Source organism: Embiotoca jacksoni, unplaced genomic scaffold, assembly GCF_022577435.1.
Source record: "Embiotoca jacksoni isolate LCO1_2020_lvr unplaced genomic scaffold, fEmbJac1.0.p SCAF_20, whole genome shotgun sequence".
Lineage (NCBI taxonomy): Eukaryota > Metazoa > Chordata > Actinopteri > Embiotocidae > Embiotoca > Embiotoca jacksoni.
Genome location: NW_027185341.1, coordinates 277801 through 302277, shown reverse-complemented (window position 1 = coordinate 302277; position 24477 = coordinate 277801). Strand labels below are relative to the sequence as shown.

Genomic DNA, 24477 nt, shown 5'->3' with positions numbered 1-24477 from the left:
TAAATCCGGTGCAATATCGAGCAAGGACAGTGACAAAATCCCTGGATTCCCTGTCCCGAGAGAGACCTAGTTTTCCTGAGCAGATCCCAAATCTGAGCAGTCTGAGATATTCATATCCTCCACTGGGACTACTGTGTGTGCGTGTTTCTGATGATTGGACGATTAGCCCACTGTACTGTAGGCAATTTGATACGCAGTTTTGTACACAGAGATGCTCAAGAGGCACTTGAGGGAGATCACAGAGCTGCCCCTCATGTTGAAAAGCATTGTTAGCAGCACTCTCTCAAGTGTATTTTTGAGGATCATTTCTCATGCTGTCTTTATAGGCTATTTATACAAGCTTGATTTATCTGTATATCCTTGAGTCATATCCATAGATGTTCCCAAAGAGACCAAGATCTTTGGGGAACTGTTATCTCCAAAGGCAGCTTGAGAGAGCTCAGACCATGTTGAACACTATATTAGAGGTTCAATTAGAGGCCTAAGTGGGAGCAGAATTATAAAATGGAAATTCAGATTCAGTCAGGCAATTTTCACTGTCAGTGGTTATAAGCCGACGGAACAATTAATCAGCACAAGCACGTTGTGGAAGGAAATTCTCATCAGGAAGTCATCAGTTGCCATCAGCGCTGTCGTGCCAGTGCATCAAACAACACAGGTATAACAGCAGGTTTGTTTAATCTGTGCGCCTCCAGCTGTTGGAAATACATTTGGTGCCATCTAGAGGATGAACTAGTGATAGACTGTATATGATTCATGGGCCTACAGTGATGTCTTTTAAATGAGGGTGTATTCCTTTGTGAATAATCTTCATAAACGTATTGCTGTCACTGCATCACTGAACACTGCATAGATAGCAACACACATACACATCATTTTCAAACAGAGCTATATCCATATGCTGTTGAGAATATTTTCAGCAGAGCAACTTTGAAAAAAAATGTTTATTTTGGTATTTCTTCCATATTTTTCCCCCCTAAGATATCGGTAAAACTGAAATGTTTTAATCAGTTTAGTCAGCAATTCACCTTTCTATGCAACCCGGTTGGAATATTACCAATGTTCGCCGTTAGGTGTCAGCACACACTTCATACTTGTGCTCCAGTGACTTCTCTTTCTTACTGTTGTTGGGCATAGCCTTATGGTGCATTCATGTACTTTTTTGAAGCTCGGATATTCTAAAAAAAAAAACATGGATTTAAAAATAAAGAAGGGTTTTCGTGCACTTACTGGCAGGTCAGCATACTCTTGTAGTGTAAATGTAAATTATAACAGAAAACAATGCAATTCAACAAACACGTTGACGTGTTAACTTCACGTCAGCTTACATAAGCTTTGTCTTGAAACGAGAGATTGCACGTGATTTTTTTCCCCCTCCCCCCCACTTATGCCGTTTTTGATGATCAAAGATGAAGACTTTTGGGTGGGCCACCACAAATATGTCTTCCACACTCTTAAAAGTCCCATCAACCCGGTACCTTTTTTTTTTGAAGAGGCAAAATTCCTACGTTATATGTGTTCCCTTAAGGCGGCGCCACTGTGGCTCGCTTACCTTTCAACACATTGCATGTTGCTGGCTGCTAGCATTTCCCCCAACATGGGACAGACAGCATGCCGGTTACCCGTACTTGCTTTACTGAAATGAGACCATAACGATCGTTTAATTTCCCCCTGTTATTTGTTCAGGAGAAGCTACCAAAATGGTGAAGGAGCAGTTCAGAGAGACAGATGTGGCCAAAAAAATGTGAGTATAACCAGCTTGGTTAGCACGCCGGGTTAGCCGCTGTCACTGCTGCAATGTGGCGGATATTGACAAATTGATCAGTAATGTACAAACACTACGAGAGGTTACAGAAAACCATGTGCAATTCACCTCAGTGTAACGAGTTGTAGTCCTGTCCGTCAACGTGAGCTAACTTTAGCATTGTGTTGCAATTTTTATTGACACGTGATCTAACAAGGAATTTCAATGAATGCTCGCCTTTCCTCCTTATTAGACTCCTTTTTAATATTATTATTATTAATATTGCTGCTTTTCAATTAGACACTTGTCTAGAAACTTTCCACAACAGGACCCCAAGCAGCTGGTGTGGTCCAGCAGTTGCTGCTGATATGACAAGAAAGTAGGGATTATGAGATGTCAAGCCTGTCATTTTCTTTGCTTTACTCTTTGGATTGGTTTTGCAGAAGCCACATCTGCTTTGGGATGAAATCTGCCGAGCAGATGCGACAGCAGGCCCACATCCAGGTGGTCAGTAAGAATCTGTACAGCCAAGACACCAAACACACTCCACTGCCCTATGGAGTGTTGGACCACCGTATGGTATGGACACCGAGACTTTTCTTCTTTTTTTTTTTTAACTTTTGTCTGCAGTGACACAAGAAAACACCTGACACATACAGTTACAGATCACATCTGCATGGTCTGTTATGTGGTTTATAATGATAATTTCACATTTAAATCCTATGACTGCAGCAACCTAACAAAACAAAACAAAACGTGACCTTATCTATTTCAATTCAAATGTAACACACATCCCCGCAAAAGGTCTTTCACAATTTTTTTTATTTATACTTGTTTATGTTATTGGCGAAGTTTTCACGTACATTAGGACCTCTCTCAGTTTGATTGATGGCTTCCTATCATGACATGATTATGTTGTTTGCAGAAGCTTTGCAAAAGATCAGCTCGTCTTCATGATCAGCCAATCAGAGGAGATCGTTTCTGGGCTGTCTGTCCGTCAGAACTGATCAGAAATTGATTGGTGAAACATCAACTCTTCTGCGAAACGAGAAGAAAGCAACAACAATGTTCAACAAAGTCAAGTCAAATCAGTGTTAATTATAAATTCTTGGATCACAACTCAAACCGCAACTTGACTGTTTGGTGGGGGCATACAACCGTGAGGCAGTGATGCTAATTCGCCCATTGGCTAGTCAGGTCTGATATCTGCAACGTCTGTTATCATTTAATTTTTTGGGGAGATCTTTCCAAATTCTATCGTACTTGCAGTTTGAGTATCCTGTCAGACACGAACATAGGCAAACTGTGTCAGGTGTAACTGCATTGGCTTAACACTTGTATAACCTTTAATGTCAATGAGTCATGTGCTTATATTTAGGGGAAATTGCCCCAAAAAAATAGTGTTGCATTTTATAATGCCGTCACCCATTTCGAGTATGAAATAAGCACATGTAGCTGTAACACTTGCTTATTCGTCAGACTTATCCCTCTCCCTCTGCTCTCATGTTTCCTGCAGGGTACCAGTGAGAAAGACAGACCGTGTTTGACATGTGGGAAGAATCTGGCAGATTGTTTAGGACATTACGGCTATCTGGATCTGGAGCTGCCGTGTTTTCATGTTGGCTATTTCAAAGCCATCATAGGAATATTACAGGCAAGTGTACAGCATTATGTGATAAATAAGAGTATATGGTGTGTAAAGAATAGTAGATATCGTAAACTTTATTAGAAGGCTTTACATTTAAAGAATGACATGGGGCACATTTTCAAATAGTAATTTGGAGACCATAGACCACAGCAGATGGTTAATATAATCAGTGCAGCCATCAAGTTTCAATCATGAGGCTCATCGTTTAATACTTGATATGGAGAAGGCTCCTCCATCTGGAGCAGGAATATCATTTTCCCTTTAGGTGTCACCAGAGTCTCAAAATTAGAACAGTTGGAATATAGAGTTGTCTGTGTATGCTTTAGTTCAGTCTCTGCTTCAAAATCAATAGGATGCAATATGTTGAGGTTTTGTTATTGTTTTTACCTCTTTTGTGTGTTTTAATTTCCGAAGTTATTGTTTGCTGTGTTTTTATATTGTAAAAACTACTGTAACCATAATTAAACCTTTGATAATTTGAGACATTGATTTTGTTTCCTCATTCTAATGAAGTATCTTGTCATGTATACAGATGATTTGCAAGACATGCTCCAGCATAATGCTGACAAAAGAGGACAGGCTGCAATTCATGGATCACTTGAAACGGCCTAACCTGGCCTATCTCCAGAAACGAGGGTTGAAGAAGAAGATCTCTGATAAATGCCGCAAAAGGACAATCTGTCTAAATTGTTCTGCTTTCAACGGTGAAAAGAGACATTTGCATTTTGATATGTTCACTTTTCACGACTTTTTGTGTCAGCCACCTGACTTGATAATTTGAAAAGCTTCATCTTGTGTCTCTTTTACTCTTCAGGACCGGTGAAGAAGTGTGGACTGCTTAAGATCATTCATGAGAAGTATAAAACAAACAAGAAGGTGGTGGATTCTTTCGTGTCAGAGTTTTTGCAGTCCTTTGACACCGCCATCGAACACAACAAACTGGTGGAGCCGCTGCTGACCAGAGCACAGGTGAAATTTGAACTAAATAGGAAATAATGTTGTTCAAACTAAGGCAAATATTAAAACCAGAGTTATCCCTGGCCAGAAATTGTACAACCCTCTATCTTTCCTTGATTTATATTTCCTTTCCAGGACAACCTGAACCCTCTGGTGGTGCTGAACATGTTCAAGAGGATCCCCCAAGAAGACATACCGCTGCTGCTGATGAACCCTGAGGCAGGGAAACCTGCAGACCTCATCCTCACCCGCCTCCTCGTGCCTCCTCTCTGCATTCGACCCTCTGTGGTCAGCGACCTGAAGTCGGGCACCAATGAGGACGACCTCACTATGAAGCTGACAGAGATCATCTTCCTTAACGATGTCATCAAAAAGGTTGGTATCTATCACCGATGAGGGGAAATGATCTTCTGTACGGTGTATCAGCAGGGACTGTAAAAACTTTAGTCTGAAGACCGTAAAAATTTAAAATGAACTATGGTGGGTCAATTATCTGTAAGCTACTGATATCTTTAGCCTTTAGCAAAGGAAAACATATTCCAGCTGTTACATAAAATTACATTTGACTTAGCATAATGTTTTTTTTTTTAACAGTAAAGCCCTCTCTGGCTGTACTGTTAAAAGGTACTTTGTTTTAAGAAATGGCTTGCATAGTAAATTCAAACTACCCAAACGCTGTTCAGGTTTGTTATTCGATACTTTGTTCTAAAAACGAACAATCAGCCCGGCAATTGCAAAATGTCTTCAATGAAGTTATCTGATGTTGTTAAGTTTAATGGAGACAACCCACTTACGCAAACTCTTTTATCATCCAGCATCGCATGACGGGAGCGAAGACCCAGATGATCATGGAGGACTGGGACTTCCTCCAGCTGCAGTGTGCCCTTTACATCAACAGCGAACTTTCCGGCATCCCTCTCAACATGGCGCCTAAGAAATGGACCCGAGGCTTTGTGCAGAGACTCAAGGGAAAGCAAGGTATTGTGTATATTTAAAATATTTGAATGAATATAATAGACTATAGATATAATGTAAATAATATATAACTGAGTTATCTAATTTATTGATGTCTCAATGTTTTTTTTTGTTTTTAATTTAATTTAAGGCAGTGGTACTTTTAGACATGGTGTATATAGATAGTTTGTAAAAATAATAAGAAATAACTGATTACCTGCCAATAAGGAGTATCTAAATACCATTTTGCAAAAAATTATGTGAACCTGCCTGTTGTTAGAATCATGTAGTTAGTATTTACTAAAGCTGAGAGAAATTATTGTGTTTTTGTCACATTTAAACGTTGCTGTCAGAGTTGTCGCCGGCCTGTGTGACAGTAATTGGGCACTTGAAAGTTATTGGTTTTGTATTCCGCTTGTCAAGCTCAATGACAAAACTAAAGAGTTGCCAACAAACTGAATTGTTCACTCAGGTCGATTCAGAGGAAACCTCTCGGGAAAAAGAGTGGACTTCTCTGGCAGAACTGTCATTTCTCCAGACCCAAACCTGAGGATCGATGAGGTGGCTGTCCCTGTGCATGTGGCCAAAATCTTAACATACCCAGAGAGGGTAAGTCCTGGTTCACGGCTACAACAAATACACAAAACAACCACTCTGATGCCTTTACTGATGTTACAGAATCAAAATTTGGGTCTTTCTTAAGGTAAACAAAGCCAATCTGGAGCTGATGAGGAAACTTGTCCGCAACGGTCCTGAAGTTCACCCCGGAGCCAACTTTATCCAGAACCGTCACACACAGATGAAGAGGTGAGGCTGGCTGCTTCTCTTTCAGGTTAAAAGCCGTGTTTACCTGATGTGTTTTACGAACCAAAAATTTATCTTTTTTTTCTGTCAGATTTTTGAAATATGGAAACCGCGAAAAGATTGCTCAGGAACTGAGGTTTGGTGACGTGGTGGAAAGACACCTGATAGATGGAGACATCGTCCTCTTCAATCGACAGCCCTCCCTGCACAAACTCAGCATCATGGCCCACATTGTAAGTTCAGTTTTTTACTAAAGTACTTGTTAAACTAATATACAAACCATTGTGGATAATGGAACGTATCATCCTCTCTGATAACAATGATGAGTCAGGGTAGTTAAAGGCTTTCCTTTTCTGGTGTGCACACCAACACTTAAAGATATCCACTAATGAAATTCAAAATTTCCTTAAATAGGTCAAATATAACATTTCTCCTCTTATGCTAAAACTTACTCTGTTTTTGCATGTTGAATGAACCCTTGCAGTTTGCTTACAAAATTTGTTTTTAAGCTCAGAACTGGGTTCAAAAACATCTGTTTTGTGACTTGTGGCATTCAGATCTAAGGTTTTTACACATGTTGGAAAAAAGGGAAAAAGCAAAAGAATCTGTTTGCATTTCTATACACCTATCACTTTATCTACTAACGAAAAATAATGATTTGTTGCACACTAATGAAGCATAGGATCAATGGAAGAAAATAGATAATTACAGTTACTATCATCAGCTCCAGTAAATCAAAGTAAGTGAGTTAATGTTCCAGAATCGAAGTAAAGTGTTGTTAACATAGCACTTCTAACGTTTAAAATTCGATTTTTTTTTTTCTGATGTCAAAAGTCTTCGGTTATCTTGATGTGTGACATTGATTTTTCCTCTTATTAAACTCCCAGGCCAAGGTCAAACCACACAGGACATTCCGGTTCAATGAGTGTGTGTGCACCCCGTACAACGCCGACTTTGACGGTGATGAAATGAACCTCCATCTACCTCAGACTGAAGAAGCCAAAGCGGAGGCCTTAGTCCTGATGGGGGTACGTATCTCCACAACACGTGTTGTCCCTCCAGTACACTCGCCTGTCAATGTTCCCATTCAGCAGAAAAATGCCTGTCCCTGGCAAACTATTGTTTGGAAATTGCGGTTTGACGTAAATTATTATCTTTTCCTCCAGACCAAAGCTAATCTTGTCACTCCAAGAAATGGCGAACCTCTGATTGCTGCTATTCAGGACTTTCTAACAGGTCAGTGCAGTGACATGTACTTATTGTAAGTCGCTTTGGACAAAAGCGTCAGCTAAATGAAATGTAATGTAATGTAACATGTGGCGGCCAATTACAAATCTCAGTGCTCGATTTTTTTTGATTTTTTTTGATTTTTTTTTTATAATACGAGGCTCCTGGGGCTTTGAGTTATAATTGGAGAATCTTTTCCATCATTGATACCAGCAAAAATTGTTATTTACTGCACATGTATATACTGTATTTGAAAAGCACAAATGATATAAAATGTGTAGAGGTGATGTTACTTATTTTATAAAAAAAAATGTTCATAAAAGTACTTAAATACAATATCTACTGAAAAGTAATGAAATAATCCACTTGTGTTGAAATGAAGTAAAAACATCATGTCTCTATCAACCAGGGGCTTACCTTCTGACGCTGAAGGACACCTTCTTTGACAGATCAAAAGCCTGTCAGATAGTGGCCTCAATCCTCGTGGACAAAGATGAAAAAGTCAAGGTCTCTCTCCCTCGCCCGGCTATAATAAAGGTAGTCCACTCAAGTGATCGCGCAACATAACTTTGTATTTATGAGCCACCACTAATATTCTCCTCTGTATTCATCAGCCAATGGCTCTGTGGACAGGCAAACAGATCTTCAGCATGATTCTGAAGCCAAGTAAGGAATGTCCGGTCAGGGCAAACCTGCGGACCAAAGGCAAACAGTACTGCGGCAAGGGAGAGGATCTCTGCTACAACGACTCGTGTGAGTTTCTTTCATAAGAATGTCCATTTAAGGAAACAAACTGTAATTGTTTTGTTTAGCTATTAGTTATGAAGATGAATGCTGTTTTCAGCTAATGTCATTGTGACTGTTGTCTTCTCCTATAAGGTTATAAATATGTAAAGTAAGAAACGTGGATATGTTTTGTTTTATAGTCACATTACTGTTAATGCTGATTCACAATATCACACATCATAACAAACATATATATTTACTGAAGTCTTGAGAGATGGCTCTACAGCTGGTTGACGTGATCAATATGAGATGATATAACTTTTATTATAAAAAATGTATGAAACTCGCAAAGAAACTGTTAACTGTTTTCCAAAGCCATGAATTACAGCAAGGAAATAAGACAATTTGTTAATTTTAAAATTTTCATCTAACTTTTCATTTGGACATTGTAATTTCATAAAACCTGTCCTATCATGGTGATATGACTCCAGTGAAAGTTGGTTTACTGTAATTCAATTGAATTATTGATTATTATTAAATTATCATGAGGGTATTTTACATCGTTTAAAAAATTATAATTCCACAAAATACCAAAACAAAATTTCCCAATTTGCCCTCAGTTTTTATTTTCCCCTGAGTTGAATGTCTTGTAAAGGTGTTAGGTGTCTTAAGGCGAGCGCCACGCTGTGACTTCTCCATCTGTCTTCTATTTTGTACCTAATGGCTTTATTTGTTGCGTCATTCCTTTGTCACATCAACAGATGTGGTGATTCACAACAGCGAGCTGATGTGCGGTAGCATGGACAAGAGCACCTTGGGATCCGGTTCCAAGAACAACATTTTCTACATCCTGCTGAGAGACTGGGGACAGCTGGAGGCTGCCAATGCCATGTCCCGCCTGGCAAGACTTGCTCCGGTGTATCTCTGTAGGTGGTCGACTGGCTTTTATACCTTCACGATCACAACGGTCTGAAAATCAACATGTCTGATGAGATTTCTTGTAGCGCACTATGTTGCAGTTTAGTACGCAGTCAGAAATGTTACGTTTTTGGACAACAGTGAACTATTCTATAAACTGGTTAATCTAAAGTGAAAATGAATGTAATACTTTTCACTTCAAACCTTCAGCCAACAGGGGCTTCTCTATTGGAATTGGTGACGTGACACCTGGCCAGGGTCTACTGAAGGCCAAGCAGGACCTGTTGGATGATGGCTACACCAAGTGTGATGAGTACATCGAAGCTCTTCAGACGGGCAAGTTACAGCAGCAGCCAGGCTGCACAGCAGAAGAGACTCTGGAGGTGGGTGTGTGTCATCTCCTTTATCTAACCACTCTACATCACATTGAATCGCTTTCATGTAATGGCTCTATCTGCAAATGACACCCCCTTATCACTTACTGAAAGTTCACACCACAGAGGACTCATTAGTAGTGTGACTGACTGTCACTTAAAATTGACTGAAAATTCATATACCATTTTTAAAACTAGGCCAGTGGTAGAGTAGCAAGCAAATAAACTTCAAAAATGTTCTCAGCCGCAGCTGTGGTGCTTAAAGAATAGGCTCGCATTAAAACTAAAAGGATAAAACATGTTTATGTATGGCATGTGTTCATGTAAAAAATAGTTAATAACAGTTAGGCCAATTTTTGAATTCTCAAACACTGATATTGGACCTCAAAAATGCAGCATGGTAATGAATGGGAAGGATGTACACTGATCATTTTATTGAAATAAAATGTATTCAGAATCGCCACAAAACAAAACCGAGCACACAAAAGGCTGTTTCTCCTCCATTTTCCTGGAGAAGTCGGTCAAACGGACCAACTGGTTTGCTGTCTTCCAAAACCTTTTACAATATGCCCCGACACCTGTTATCTATGGCCAATTAGGAAATATTAATTAAGTTACCTGCTGAAGAGGCACAATAAAAGCATGCAAATTGTGAGGGAAATTGCCAAACAAATAAAAGCTGACTAATATTACAGCAAATAACTCCAGCCACCAAGATGCATCTTAAAGACACTCCTTAAAGGATCAGGCAGGTCAGGGAATTAACATCCTCCAACAGAAAAGCTGTATGGGCAGAAAGATTGAACACAAATGAATAAGCATTTCCCAAATGTCACAAGTTCTCATCTCGGATCAAATAAGTGAGAGGAATGTGCACCTGAATAACATCTTACTGAGTACTGATTGCTGACAATTATCAATCCAATCATTGCTGCTTTCACGTAGGGGGAAGTCTATCGGTGTCACTTGTGCCGAGGGCTCTGCTGCAGAGTGAAACACATAAATCATCCAACAATTTAATGGTTCATGTCTCAATTTATATTTTGTGTGTTTTCTTCTCTGTGTGCCCAGAATGTTTTTATTGTAGATATTGCAAAGAAGGTTGTAATATGAATGTTTGGCCGTGGATTTATGCTATATTGATATATATTATGTAAGAGAAGAGAAGGTCTAATTGCTTGTTTTTCAGCCGACAATGTTTTCTTTATTTTATTTTCAATAGGCTCTCATATTGAAAGAGCTGTCTGTCATCAGAGACCGAGCTGGCAGTGCTTGTCTCAGGGAGCTCGACAAGAGCAACAGCCCTCTGATCATGGCTCTTTGCGGCTCCAAGGGTAAGGGTGCTGTAAAGGAAGCATGATGAATGATGACATTTTGATTTTGCCCCCACATGTTTCAGAGTGTAATATCTTTGTGTGAGTGCAGAGGCAATGGATGAATCTGAGAGAGCAGCAGGAGCTGTGGAGTTTTTCATGACCTAAATATTTAATTAAAACACTGTTGTCAAGGTAATAGACGCAATACATTTCTAGCCTCTTTGTAACACACCGGTTGTTGTTGCAGATTTATTTGGAAAGAAGTGTCACAGGGACATTAGACGTGTGACGTCTATTAGAATTTCTGCACTCTTCTGTCAGTGGCAGTCGAAAAACTTCCAGAAGTTCCTGTCATTCATGAGTCGATACAACAGAACAGACCCAGTAACTGTGGCCTGTGGACAAATTGTTGGAATTGTCAGTGAAGGTGTGTCGGCCTGTCTGCTTGTGGTTGAGGGAACGTAGCTTCTTCTAGCTTCTCATAGCATCTTTTCTGACCTTGTTTGGCCTCTTTTTTTTTTTTTTTTTTTCTTTTTCTTTTAAACATATGTGTGTGGGAGCAACATAAAAAAAAAAAATCCTTCTGGGAAGAGTATTTTCAGATCAATTTAAATGAAACCAATTCCGCTCTTTTGTTTAAATGGAAGCTAAATTGGGAACTCTACGTTTGAATTATTATTCATGTTTTTCTCTGTGTACTGTGTTTCACCTTTTCATCGGTGCCCTCTGGATACGTACAGGATCCTTCATTAATATCTCTCAGATGATTGCCTGTGTGGGCCAGCAGGCTATAAGTGGCTCTCGAGTACCTAATGGTTTTGAGAATCGCTCCCTGCCTCACTTTGAAAAACACTCAAAAGTAAGATCTCTTTTGTTTAATTTAATTATTCTTTTTTGTGTAATTGTCATCGGTATCGTACGCATTGTATTCTGTATGTTTTTTCTTTGTCTATACTAAGAATGATTTGTAATTTAGTCACTGTTACTGAGTTCTTGTAAATAACATGTTCCAAGCCCATTTACTCCTGTTTGAATTTGATTATTTGAATGCTGTTTTATTCTAACCCTGATGTGTCACATCCAGGACTTTGACATGTATTTAAAATAATGATTTCCAATAATTCTTCATTCTGCTGTGCTATGTCTGATATGATAAATCAAAAAGCATTTTGTATTGTTTTGTTCACATCCCCCGTTTCCTCAGGGAGTTCAACATAGAAAGGTGATGAAGCTCGCTTAAAGGCTCATAAATGATTTCTCTACAGCTGCCTGCTGCTAAGGGCTTCGTTGCCGACAGCTTCTATTCTGGTCTGACGCCCACTGAGTTTTTCTTCCACACCATGGCTGGTCGAGAGGGTCTGGTGGACACCGCTGTAAAAACAGCAGAGACTGGATACATGCAGGTAATGCCTGTGGTCCCCCCCCCCCCCTCACAGTTCACACCTGTTGCCATGCTGCTGTGGCTATGGCTGAACTAAAGCATGATCCTCCCTGCACCGTACTTAAAGTCTAAACTGTTTGTTCAGTGGACTGTGGTGTTCATTTTTTTTAAGTAAAAAAAATGTGTTTAAGTAATTCAATAACATTTTGATGATGGAGCGGCAAAGCGCAACATAAGTAATCTTAGCGCGCTTTACATTGTAAGATCAAGACCTTACAAGGTTAAAGACAGAAACCCAACAATTCAAAAATTCCTACATCAGCAAGCACTTGGCAACAGTGAGAAGGAAAAGAAAAACACTTTCACATGGAAGAGACCTCTGACAGAGCCAGAGTCAGAGGTTGGTGACCATCTGCCTCAACCTGCTGGGTTGAGTGGAGAGCAGAGGGGGGGGAAAGGACAGCATAGAGACACATTAACACTGGGCAGGTTGGTGGGGCCGTTAACCGTAGATCAGAAACATGCAGCGCCGAATCCAGAGATACCTGCAGAAAGGTGCACGGAGAGGGAGGACAGGGAGGAAAAAAGCACAAGCTACAGGAAAGAGAAGACGGATAGTGATTGATTGTAGCGAACCAATAGTTGTTCATCCGCAAGTGCTGCTCCATAACTGCTTAAGGAAAATCCTTTCCCAGCCAAACTATATTTTGGAACACAAACACCTCCAAAATGCAACACCAGGCGACTGAATGGTAAATTGATATGAATAATTATTCTGTAAATGTTGTTTTTCTTTATTTGACCATTAATAAAATAATACAATCAGGTATGCAAATTCTTTGGAAAATGACGATCACACATTCCCTGAGCTCGGGGTAAACAACATATCAGTATTGTCAAGCAGTGCAAATACCAAAAATATTAAATTCAAAATGACAGGCCACTTTGTCTGTCGTAATTGGATAACTTTCATTATTTTCCTCGCTGCAAATTAAATATGTATAAGTCGGAACACTGGAACGCTTTGAAAAGAGTTAAATCAAAGTTGCTGCTCGTATAATATATTGACTCAGACTCTGAGTGTACTTTCAGCTCATCGCAATGTGCTATTTTATTGTGCCTGTTGCATCTGTCAGCATGACATTATGTTCTTGTCTGTGTTTGTACAGAGGCGTCTGGTAAAGTCCCTGGAGGATTTGTGCTCGCAGTACGACCTGACCGTACGCAGCTCCACCGGTGACATCATCCAGTTCATTTATGGTGGGGATGGCCTGGACCCCGCTGCAATGGAAGGAAAAGATGAGCCGCTGGAATTCAAGAGAGTCCTGGACAACATTCGGGTGAGTCAAAAATCACGAGTGGGCAGCTTACGGAACTGAGTGGTTTGGCATTTTCCTTTTGGGTGTTACTTACTTGTAGGTTGTTGTTTTCTTTTTGAATTTTAACGAACCTACGAAAACATGCACACATATGCAGCCCAGCCTCCCTGCACTGACTTGTGCATTTAGCAACACACGCTAACGAAAAGAAAAAAAAAATCTATTATCCGTCTGTCGCATTACTTTTAAATGACCTTTGTTGTTACGACAGTCACATTCCATTGTTTTGTTTAGTCTTTAATATTTATGTAAACTTTTATGGATAATGAATTTACACTACAAAGTACGTTGTGTTTTTGGTATGCTAATATTTAGATACTAGCATACCAAATATGATCTTTTTCTTAGTAAAAAAAAAAAAAAAAGTTTTCCTCTTCTTTGAATTGCTTAAATTGACTCAATAATATGCATCATTTTCATCATTAGCTTTGCTGTTTCCTTGAAGCCACAATCTGTGATCCAAATAGAAATCATAGACTTGTAGTAATCCTACCAAGTCTTTAAGTACAAGGATTTCCAGTAGACAACAACTAATGGTACTGTTAAAGGTTTGTTTGTATCTGTTATATTCATAAACACAGCAGTAAAAAAAAATGTTAAGTATGAGGATTTAACAAACAGAAAGTGTTTTTCAGAATCGAGGCGATTTGTGATCTTTATAACTAATCCCAAAACAAATCAGTTTGTGTATTTTTTTTATTACTTTGTAATTAGCAGTGTGCAAGTGTGTGATGATTGATAGCAGAAGCCTGTTCGCAAGAAAAGATCGAGAACCCTCTACCTCATGTTTATTTGTTACTGGCAAGGTCATTTTTTCACATGGGACATTCCATTCACAAGGGCAAAGCGAGCTGCTTTACAGGTTGCATTAAAGACTATAAAAGGGGAGACTGAACATAAGACAACAGTCTGTTTGTCATCCCTCTGTATCAGTTAACAGCAAGGCAGTTACCATCGATATATGAAGCGGTATGATTACATGTAATGGCAGCAAATGTTTGATTTATATGTTAACAGAAGCACCTAAAATGGAGATCTGAATGTCAGGCAATAGTCCGTTTTTTGTTTTTTTTGTTTGTAAGTGTGTTTTAGCTGCAATTTATATTCAGCCGTCTTTCAGGCGCTGCTACCCTTGAGCTATCCATAACTGATGTCCTGTGAGTGCTTCTAATCTTGTCTGTTTCCACCCCGAGGCGGTCCACACGTGTCAAAATGAGCCTACACTCAGTCAAAAGGAGCTGGTCCTCACTTCAGATGCTATCATGAAAAGATCTGACTTCTTGTGCTGCAGAGACAGCTTCTTGGAGGTAACTTCATCACTGTATCACCTATCAAAGCTATATACAGTATATGTTGTTGTTGTTTTTTTTTAAACACTGATTAGAAGTGCATTATCTTCTGTTTTATTCCCATTGAGGAAATGAAAGCTGAAAACAACAACTAAAACTCGGAAACACTTCTAAGAGAGCTCGAATCTCCAAACAAAATTTGAGGGTCTCCACCAGAATTGAATCATTCTGTCGGGTAAAACAACGACACAGCATGAAAAGAAAGCAGTAGAGAAAGAAAAACAAGTACTTCATAGCGTTTTTAATTTTCAATGTGGAAAGATTATTATAGAGCTAATATTTTTCTGTTAAGAAACGTCACGAAAAGACCAACATCAATTTTTTGCTCTCGCACAACTTTCCAACATACCCGGAGCCCATTAGTTTTGACTCGTTAAGAAGCTAAAAAAAAAATAGAAAACGAGTTGGAACAGCATGTGTATAAAAGCATTTAAAAGCTCTTGTGCAACTGGTAACCCTGTTTTTGTGCTTTTTTTTTTTTTTTTTTATATGAAAAGCATCTTTTTACATTTGTGGACTATTTAAAGATCCTCGTTAATGGTGCCGAGAGAAAATCAGGACATCTCCTGTGGTCATGGCTGCAACACTACCACATCTCAAGTCCACAAGGAAATCCAATTCAAATGTGTTTTTTTTGGTTGTTTTTTTTAACTCACTGTGTTCTCATTAGCTGTTGACAACATGCCATAATGGGCAATAACATGCTAATTTATAGAAAAGGTAATTAGAGTTCCTTGGATGTAGCTATTGGACAATGATCATTGCAAGAACACAAAGCCAGACACAAATGGGTGCGCTGGCAATAATACATGTGAATTTTCCCCCTTTTTGTGAAGGAATTAACTGACACGGGCTCAGAGAAGTACCTGGAGGTAGTGAACGAGCATGCTGGGTTGTGTGTTGTGAATACACAATGGTGTGCCAGTGAGATTTGGATCAGATCAATGATTTATTCAATAACCCTGTTGTTGCCGTTTTATAATTATACAGCCCTCTGTGCTTAGATTCATTCTCTGACATCCGATTTCTCCATTTAAAGTTCGGCTGATTGTTTCTAAAATGACTGCTCGACGTGTTTTTCTTGGAACTTTTACTGTCATATCTAACGACTGCATGACAGCGCATCATGTGGCAAACATTATGCAGTCACACTTTGTTCTGAAAGATGCTAATTAAGTTTGGAATTGACCTCTGACATTTATTTTCTTCTTCACTATAGGAGATAAAAAAATTCATTAAGAGTATGTCAGAAAGGATCAAGAAGACCAGAGACAAGTACGGCATTAATGACAATGGCACCAGCGAGGTAGGCAACCACACAGCATAGCATAATGTGCAGAATGCAGTAATAGTTAGCCTATACGCCATCTAAATCCTAATTGCGCTTCTTTTTTTCTTGTTTTGTAGCCAAAAGTTCTCTACCAGCTGGACCGCGTTACCCCCACCCAGCTAGAGAAGTTTCTTGAAACCTGCCGAGACAAATACATGAGGTACAACACTCGTTTTCAAGTGTTTCTCTAAGGCAACATTTTTTTCTGTTTAACTTTGAAAAGAAACCAAAATCTCAGATTGATTTTAAGTCCCCGTGCACCTAAACTTTTTTTTTTTTTTTTTTTGCTGCAAGAAACGGATCTTACTTGTTCAGTGTCCTTTTGGTAGCTCAAAATGTGCCTCAACTATTGAAACGGAAGGGACAAATAGGGGGAAAAAAACTGCAACAAGCTGCTGATTATGCTCCAAAATCCCTCAAAGTAGGTAAAAGCAGGAAAGAATTAGTTTATAACGTCATACAATCTAGCTACATTGTAAGGAAAGGTGTAAAAGGTGATGCAACAAAGCGTTTCTACCGGAGCACTGGGGCATCTCAAGAGTCTACAGCAAGCTGACAGTGTTTGTTGTTTCTACGGCAGCTGAAAAGTCGTGAAATCACGATTGTTACAATTCATCCAGAGGAGTAAATGAAAATGTGCACCGAATATCATTACGACCCTCTCAAACATTTACATTACCTCCCACTCAAAACCATATATATACTCTCATAGGTCACCAAAGTCTGTATGTTTCATCCTCCAGAAGCCATGAATATCTGTACCAAATTATTTGGCAATCCATCCAATATTGTTGAGATATCGGTATTTCTGAACCAAAGCGCTGGGGGAAATGACTGCGAGCCTGTAGCCATGCAATGAGGCAGCTTGAAACAATTTATGAAATCATGGTGGATCTAGAAATAGTATTCAGCTTTTCATCCATCATTTATTAATTTATTTTCAGAACTTAAAATAAATAATAAATCAATTGCAGACCCGAGATTTGTATCTCCCGATTGACGTCGTTACTTCCCAAATGATCATTTATCTATAGCGAGGGCTGTTGAGATGACGATGATGATTTCAGCGTGATGACGGCTAAATTTCACTTTCTTGTCAGCGTTAATGACTCATGGCTCACAGACTGTTTGTTATTCTGCTTTTAGGGCTCAGATGGAGCCCGGCTCAGCGGTCGGGGCCCTGTGTGCCCAGAGCATCGGAGAGCCCGGCACTCAAATGACACTGAAAACCTTTCACTTCGCCGGTGTAGCGTCGATGAATATCACTCTGGGGGTGCCTCGCATCAAAGAAATCATCAATGCCTCCAAGAACATCAGGTAAGATATGTTCCCTCTCGTCGTTTGAGCAGAGGAACAAAAAAATGTTCTTTTTATGGTTAATCCGGCGGCGACAGGTATTGTCTCATTGTCTCAGGAAATTCACTGGTAATTATTGCTGCCAGCTGGAGCAGGAAGTCATTCGTGACCATTCCCTCTTCGACTCAATGGAAGCAATTCTTGGCTTTGACATTTGCCCTCTGAGTTTGGCAGTTTTTCCACTTTCATTGAAGCATAATGTTGATCCCGCCTGAAAACATGGCTTTAGACAGAGGATTTGAACACTTTGAACAATGATCTCTGCTGAGTCATAGAAAATATCTCTTTGTGACAGAGTAATGAATGAAATCCTATTGAGTTTCGAATAATCTACTGAAACTCCTTTGCTCTCCACTCAGCACTCCTATAATCACGGCTCATTTGGATGTGGAAGACGACGCCGACTTTGCCAGGCTTGTGAAGGGGAGAATTGAGAAAACTCTTCTCGGAGAGGTACTCCAACTTTCCATTTTTTTTCGCTTTATCAATAGATCAAAAAACAACTGTCTGAAGGACACCAGTGGGTCCAGACGAGACCTTGTGTGAGACACGAACAACTTGAAGTTACAGAGCTGTAATAAAGCCAAGTTCTCTTGCGGTTCTCGACAGATTTCTGAATACATAGAAGAGGTGTTTCTTCCAGACGACTGTTTCATCCTGGTGAAATTGTCACTGGAGAGAATCCGGCTGCTGCGACTGGAGGTACCACAACTCTCTTATTTTTTACCAGCGCTGTGTGTAAATAGTTCTTCTCATAAGTCGTTTCACACCAAGACTCATTCAAGATGAATTCTGGTTTGTTAAAACTTGGGCCTTATTTTTGTAGTTCGGGGCATCATTTTACATGACAGTTATGATAATATTGTGTTTGCTGAAGTAATTATTGAAGCCTGGGAACACAGAGAGTGCCCTTGAGACTTTTTTTTCAATCCAAACTGCTATAATAAAAAGCTGTAGGAAAAGATTGATACCACTCGTGTCACAAAAATATTGCAAATAAAGGGACATTTTAAGTTACAGTACTCTGCAATTGTTCTGCAAAGGTTCTACGGGTTCACTTTTATAGGATTGAAAAGAGATTTCCTGCAGACGCCAACTCATTTGAATGACGATTGGGTTACCATGGTTTCAAATAAAATATTCATAGATATAGACATTCCCCTCATCCTTGACTTTGGAGTTAAAACCTCCATGCCGTCAAGTCTTTGTTCCTTTTTATACCGTTGTGCAACATGTCCATCGCTTTAACAGCAGCAGCCCCAGCACAATGTTCCCAAACTTGTTTTATCGGTATGGCTTTAGGTCAGTGCTTTTCTGTTACGTGATATTATTGACATCGGAAGTTTAGTGACTTACTTCTCTGATTTTCAGGTAAATGCAGAAACGGTGCGTTACTCCATCTGCATGTCTAAACTACGAGTCAAACCCGGAGACATCGCTGTGCACGGCGAGGCGGTGGTGTGTGTGTCTCCACGAGAGAACAACAAAAGCTCCATGTACTACGTGCTGCAGTCATTAAAAGAAGAACTTCCCAAGGTGAGAATCTGGAATGTGAAGGTCACTTGATCTGGTTTGTGCTTTCTTTCTGGGCTTTCTTTTTATCATCTTGAAATACACACTTAACAAGTTGATAATACAACTGCTGTTTGCATACTAGGCCCCTGGCCCTTTGAAAAAAAAAATATGCAAATGTGGGAAATACAAGCAACCGTCAATATTCACTCTCCTCTCAGCTCTACTTTGACCTCGACCAACTCCTGTGAAAACCTTTTGACTGTGGAACAGCTAAATGTGTCACTGTGTTCACCAGCTAGTTCCTAACTTTTTCTGTCTGGCCCTTTAGTGATAAACGGGAGATATACAGAGGGTTTGTAGGAGCTTATTCACTGAAGTCAGATGACTGCTGCTGCCGGAAAGAAATTGGCTGAGAGCTGTGAGGCTGGCCACAAAATCAAACTGACTGGTGATATTGAGCTATATAAATAAGGTTACCTCGACTCATTGGCATTTTATAGGGGGAATGAGTTATGGATTAAGACGTCCACTTTTAAAACTCTGTTCATAACACTTGTAAGATGGAAGAAAAAAAAAATCCCTGCGATGTTAATTCAAGGAACGCGGGTGCCCCTCGGGTCAGTGTTAAACACTGAGCTCTGTGTTGACACTTTTTTTTTTTTTTTTTTTTTTTTTTTTTTTTTTTTTTAATATAACTCACCGTTATTCACATTTCTCACTTGAAAGGTGGTGGTTCAGGGAATTCCTGAGGTGTCCCGAGCTGTCATTCACATTGACGAACAGAGCGGCAAGAACAAGTACAAACTCCTGGTGGAGGGCGACAACCTGAGAGCTGTCATGGCAACACACGGAGTGAATGGAAGTAGGACCACTTCAAACAATACGTATGAGGTACGAGTGATGGGGTGTTTAAAGCCAGCGAGTGCTGTGAGCATGCATGAGGGTGCAGCGTGCATTTTTATTTTGGTTTAACATCTGCCCTACATCTGTCACATGAATTTTGTCACTGGACACGTATCTTGACCTGTTCTGCATCAATTGACCTGACGCGTAAACCAGTGAATCAAATGTAGGTCAAAGCACTTTGAGGGAGACTCAGTAAGCAGTAGCCTGCTTTTTCTTTTGTTCTAATTTTGATAATTGATCATATGATTAAGATCAAAGGAATATGTTCACATATACTTATATAAATCATTTGAATATGATGTTTCCAATTTATTAGGTACACTGATCCTGTCAACAGATTAGCTCTTTAGTAACTCCTAATGTCATGAAGATGATAAAGTTTGTCTAACGGGTTAATTCTTATTTGTCATGATGTCATTTTCAATTGTATCCACAATATTTCTAGCATTATGAAACCTCTCGTGAATTATGGGCAGTGTTGGGGAGGAACTAGTCATATGTAATGGAGTCACTTAATTCAATTATAAAATAAAGTTTATTCTTTTTCTGGCATGACCAAGAAACAGCTACATTCAGAGGGATATTAACTACATCTTAAAATAACCAGTCCCCCATGATGTTTTTTTTTTTTGTGTGTGATTATTGTAATTACATAGCTTCATTTGTGGCTTTTCTGAAAAATTGTGATGCAATTTGTGACCTTTTGAAGCAAATATTGTGCAAAATTGCTAGAATTATTTCCTTCACAAAATTGCCTTTTCCTCCAGGGGCTTACTAACTGTCTGCTTCTCGTTCGGCTTTCAAACATCACTATTGTGTCTGACTGTCTTTATCTTGTGAGAAATGAGGGGACGTTCTTAATAGACACAACCATCGCGGATCCACTTGTTCGAAGCAGGATCTTTCTGTCTGGCCTGTCTCACTGTCATCTCATATTGAGCTTCAGTCTCTCCTTGACATTTCAGTCACTTCTCAGATGACAAGGGAAAAGTAATAATTTCATACAGAGTAAAAAAAAAAAAATACAACCTGTAAACCAAAGCTGGCTTTAACAGTATTTCCTGTGCTGCTTTACTTGATTCTCACACTGCCATCTGAAAACAAAAAGAACTGGCCATGACCCATGCTTCGTGTCAGGTATTTCATGACAAAGGAAAGGAAAAGCCTCAGATAGAGCTGCTTAAATACTCAGTGCTGCTGTATTGAGTATTAAAAGCTGTCTGTGAGGGTTGCCAGTTAATTATATATTTATCACTGCAGAGTGAGCCCTTCGTTTCCACATAGATATACACTCCGGAGTATTAACGAGATCACCTTGATTTGTGCAGGTGGAAGCTAGTGGCTGGAAGATTTATTTAAGATATTATTATTATATACTATGACAAAGGATTCATTCATCTTTTAATTATCACTAAAATATCGAAATTCTTCAGCTGAATTGAAGCAAATTGCCATGTGTGCCAGTGTTGGATATATATATATATATTTTTTTTTACAAGCCGTATTTGTATTTTTCTAGGTTGAGAAGACGTTGGGTATTGAGGCTGCTAGATCCACCATCATCAATGAGATTCAGTACACCATGGTGAACCATGGAATGAGCATTGATCGGCGTCACGTGATGCTTCTTGCCGATCTCATGTCCTACAAGGTACGACCACCTGATCTCTGCTGTGCAGATCTGTGCATCTCCTCAGTGTTTGTGCAGTCAAAAGTATTTAACATGTTGTCTTCTACCCATAAAGGGGGAGATCCTGGGAATCACCAGGTTTGGTTTAGCCAAAATGAAGGAGAGCGTCCTCATGCTGGCCTCCTTCGAGAAAACAGCCGATCACCTCTTCGATGCGGCCTACTTTGGACAAAAGGACTCCGTCTGCGGTAAACTGCTGCTACATCTCTGAAATTAAACTGAACTTTGCTCTTTATGACTTTTCTGGCTCTTAACATTTCCTGCGTTCCTGTTTCAGGTGTGTCAGAGTGCATCATTATGGGGATTCCAATGAACATCGGAACGGGACTATTTAAACTCCTACACAAGGCTGACAGGGATCCTTCGCCAGTCAAAAGGCCTCTCCTCTTTGACAATGCAGACTTTCATATTCCTCTGATCACATAGCATCAAGGAAAAAACAGCAAGGATGTTTGAAGTGTTTTTATTTTCACAGCTGACTGACTGCAGACATTAAGATTATCTTCAACAAATACAGAAGTGCCTGCCAAAGTGTCATTATTTTTGGGAGGATCTATGAGAAAATAGGATTTTGTTTTTGGCATGATGTTGCTGATGCCACAGACTGTAAGAAGGCTGCATTTTATTTATAAAGCAAGTTTGTCAGCATTTAAGAGATTGTAAAACTGCTTATTATTTCAGTTTAATACTGAAATACTCTGTGTAGAATGAAGAACAATTTAGATGCTTTAAACACGAGCTCTTTACTGCTTTTCCAACTTTTTACGTGTATGTTTCCTTCCGTTATCAAGATGTTACATCATCTTATGTTCCTGCATTGTTACGATACTGAACACTCTGTGACCTCTAACCCAGTCATGCAAACACTCTTCTCCAGTCCGTGCTTCAGACTCGAGATGAATTGCCTCTGAATTATTAAGCAGCCCAGATGTTTTCTGTTGTTCCTTGACACTTAGAACTGCAGCTTTTATTTGACAAAGCCTTTTCATTCACTCTGCAAAACCCATATTTGATATAAAGTTCAGTTTGTCATTTCTGAAGTGTGTGTGTGAAGTGTGAATTGTTTTTCATACAAGATTCAGTTTTCTTTTTTTTTTTTTTTTTTTACCTTTATTTAACCAGGTAAAATCAATTGAGAACCAATTCTCATTTACAATGATGACCTGTCAGCACAGTCCAGTTCAGCAGAGGTCCATTGAAATCGACTTTTTACATCCTTTAAGAAGCCTATTCATATTGTATATAATTAATAAAATAACCAACAGAAAAAATTCTTCTGAATGTAAAATGATTCAACAATCAAATGCCTCAGATTTCTTTCCTGTACTGCAATCGGTTCATTTCTAAAGGCATCAGCCTCGTCACATTTTTAGCCAAGCTTGCTCTTCGGCTGCATGGAGGACCTTCTCTATCAGTTTGTTGGACCAGTACTTGCAACAGAGCTCAAGTGTAATCCCACTGACATTGGTGATCCCTTTTCATCAAGTGCCATTATCATGGCCAAATTTGATCTCTTTTATCCTTGTCTTTAACTTGTACCAAAATACCTTCAAAAAGAAACTCTTTCTACTAATTAGTAAATGTTAGCATACAAACTTCTTTTATATACAGTGATGTCCACGTGCTACAATAAACCCAATCAGTGAATGTGTTCAGCAGGTGTAACATCTGCATGTTAGCATTTTCATTGTGAGCATGTCGCGATGCCAGTGTTTTTATTTAGCTCAAAGCTTGTCTGTCCCACATCTGTATTAAATAATAATTTAGCAGTCAGTTTTACGAAATAATTACCAGCACTAGATTGACTTTATCTTTTTAATGCTTTTTAATTTGTAATAATTGAGTGTATTCATTTCACTAGGGTAACAAAATCATCTTGGGCTACCGTATTGCAGTTATCTGTAAAAGTTTGTCGTATTTGTTTATTTTCTGTTGATTAATCCATTGCGTTTGTTTGTTACCACAACAGGTTGGATGGGAGGTTAACCCCTACCATTTCTTGACTGACATATCTGAGCAAAAGAAACAAAAAAAAACAATCTTCAATGAGCTCTCCAGCAGGTGTAGTTTCACATCCTGAGGTGGGTTCATGAGTATAAAGTGAGGCGTTGTGAAAAGCTTTGAACTGTTGTCATGTAAAAAAAAGATTCAGTCCATCACCAACATTTGCTGGACAATTTCTTACTCGTCGTCATGCAGTTAAACTCGATGCTCTGTTGATATTTTGTTCGTCTAAAATGTCTTTTTACGCGACTTGTTTGAATTCAAATGAGTGTCTGCCTTAAAAATACGGTATCAGTTGACTGCAATCGGGATGTAAAAAGTGGGACACATAGGGTAAATATTTGTGTGTTCAATTGTTAAATGTAATACACATCTATAACTGCATGCGCGTGTCAAAGAAAACATTTTAGGAAAGGTATTGCTGATGACAATGAAAACAGATGTCTGCTCATAATGCCCCAAAAAAGGTTTCACTGCCAAATGACACAAGTCAGTGAATGAAATGAAATCAGCATGTAGTTTGATATTAGAACATGCCATTTGTCTTGATTTAAATTTTCATGCTGTCACAACTTATCCCATATAACATACTCTAAAACTGAAGACTAAAAAAGCATCTTGCTATTTTCATTTATAAACCTCTCAGATACTGAAACATGAATATTTAACATTTGCAGAAAAAAAAGATTTCAACTAAATGAGTCAGTTTTTGTGGAATTATCAGCTCTAATTGGAAACTGAGGCTGAAGTGGCAGCTTTTGATTGCTTTTGTTCTGGTTTTGACACATTTTCTTAGTATGCTTCAGAAAATTCTGCTCAACAGGTATTTGCAAAATTAAAATATTGATCACACTCAATGGCAAGAGTTTATATGCCTGAATGAAAAGGGGGTTATGTAA

The 24477-nt window shown here is 39.1% G+C and overlaps 1 protein-coding gene across 1 annotated transcript; it reads left to right on the top strand.

Annotated features, from left to right (window-relative positions):
• Window positions 1-1568: 1568 nt before the first annotated feature.
• Window positions 1569-22614, top strand: polr3a (polymerase (RNA) III (DNA directed) polypeptide A). Its single transcript, XM_069155402.1, has 31 exons — window positions 1569-1744; window positions 2188-2323; window positions 3261-3398; window positions 3925-4096; window positions 4207-4361; window positions 4485-4724; window positions 5165-5327; window positions 5776-5912; window positions 6007-6110; window positions 6199-6340; window positions 6995-7135; window positions 7274-7343; window positions 7744-7871; window positions 7949-8087; window positions 8822-8986; window positions 9189-9361; window positions 10575-10686; window positions 11409-11527; window positions 11934-12071; window positions 13219-13389; window positions 14622-14735; window positions 15997-16083; window positions 16185-16267; window positions 17254-17424; window positions 17823-17916; window positions 18073-18165; window positions 18835-18999; window positions 19705-19869; window positions 21404-21535; window positions 21630-21762; window positions 21852-22614. Exons 1-31 carry the CDS (start codon window positions 1701-1703, stop codon window positions 21998-22000), a joined length of 4173 nt encoding a protein of 1390 aa, XP_069011503.1. The 5' UTR covers window positions 1569-1700; the 3' UTR covers window positions 22001-22614.
• Window positions 22615-24477: the final 1863 nt, after the last annotated feature.

Coding starts and splice junctions, on each gene's coding strand:
- polr3a (XM_069155402.1), top strand. CDS start 1,701: ATGGTGAAGGAGCAGTTCAGAGAGACAGATGTGGCCAAAAAAAT. Junction 4,725..5,164: donor TTAACGATGTCATCAAAAAG/GTTGGTATCTAT, acceptor TTTATCATCCAG/CATCGCATGACGGGAGCGAA. Junction 6,111..6,198: donor CGTCACACACAGATGAAGAG/GTGAGGCTGGCT, acceptor TTTTTCTGTCAG/ATTTTTGAAATATGGAAACC.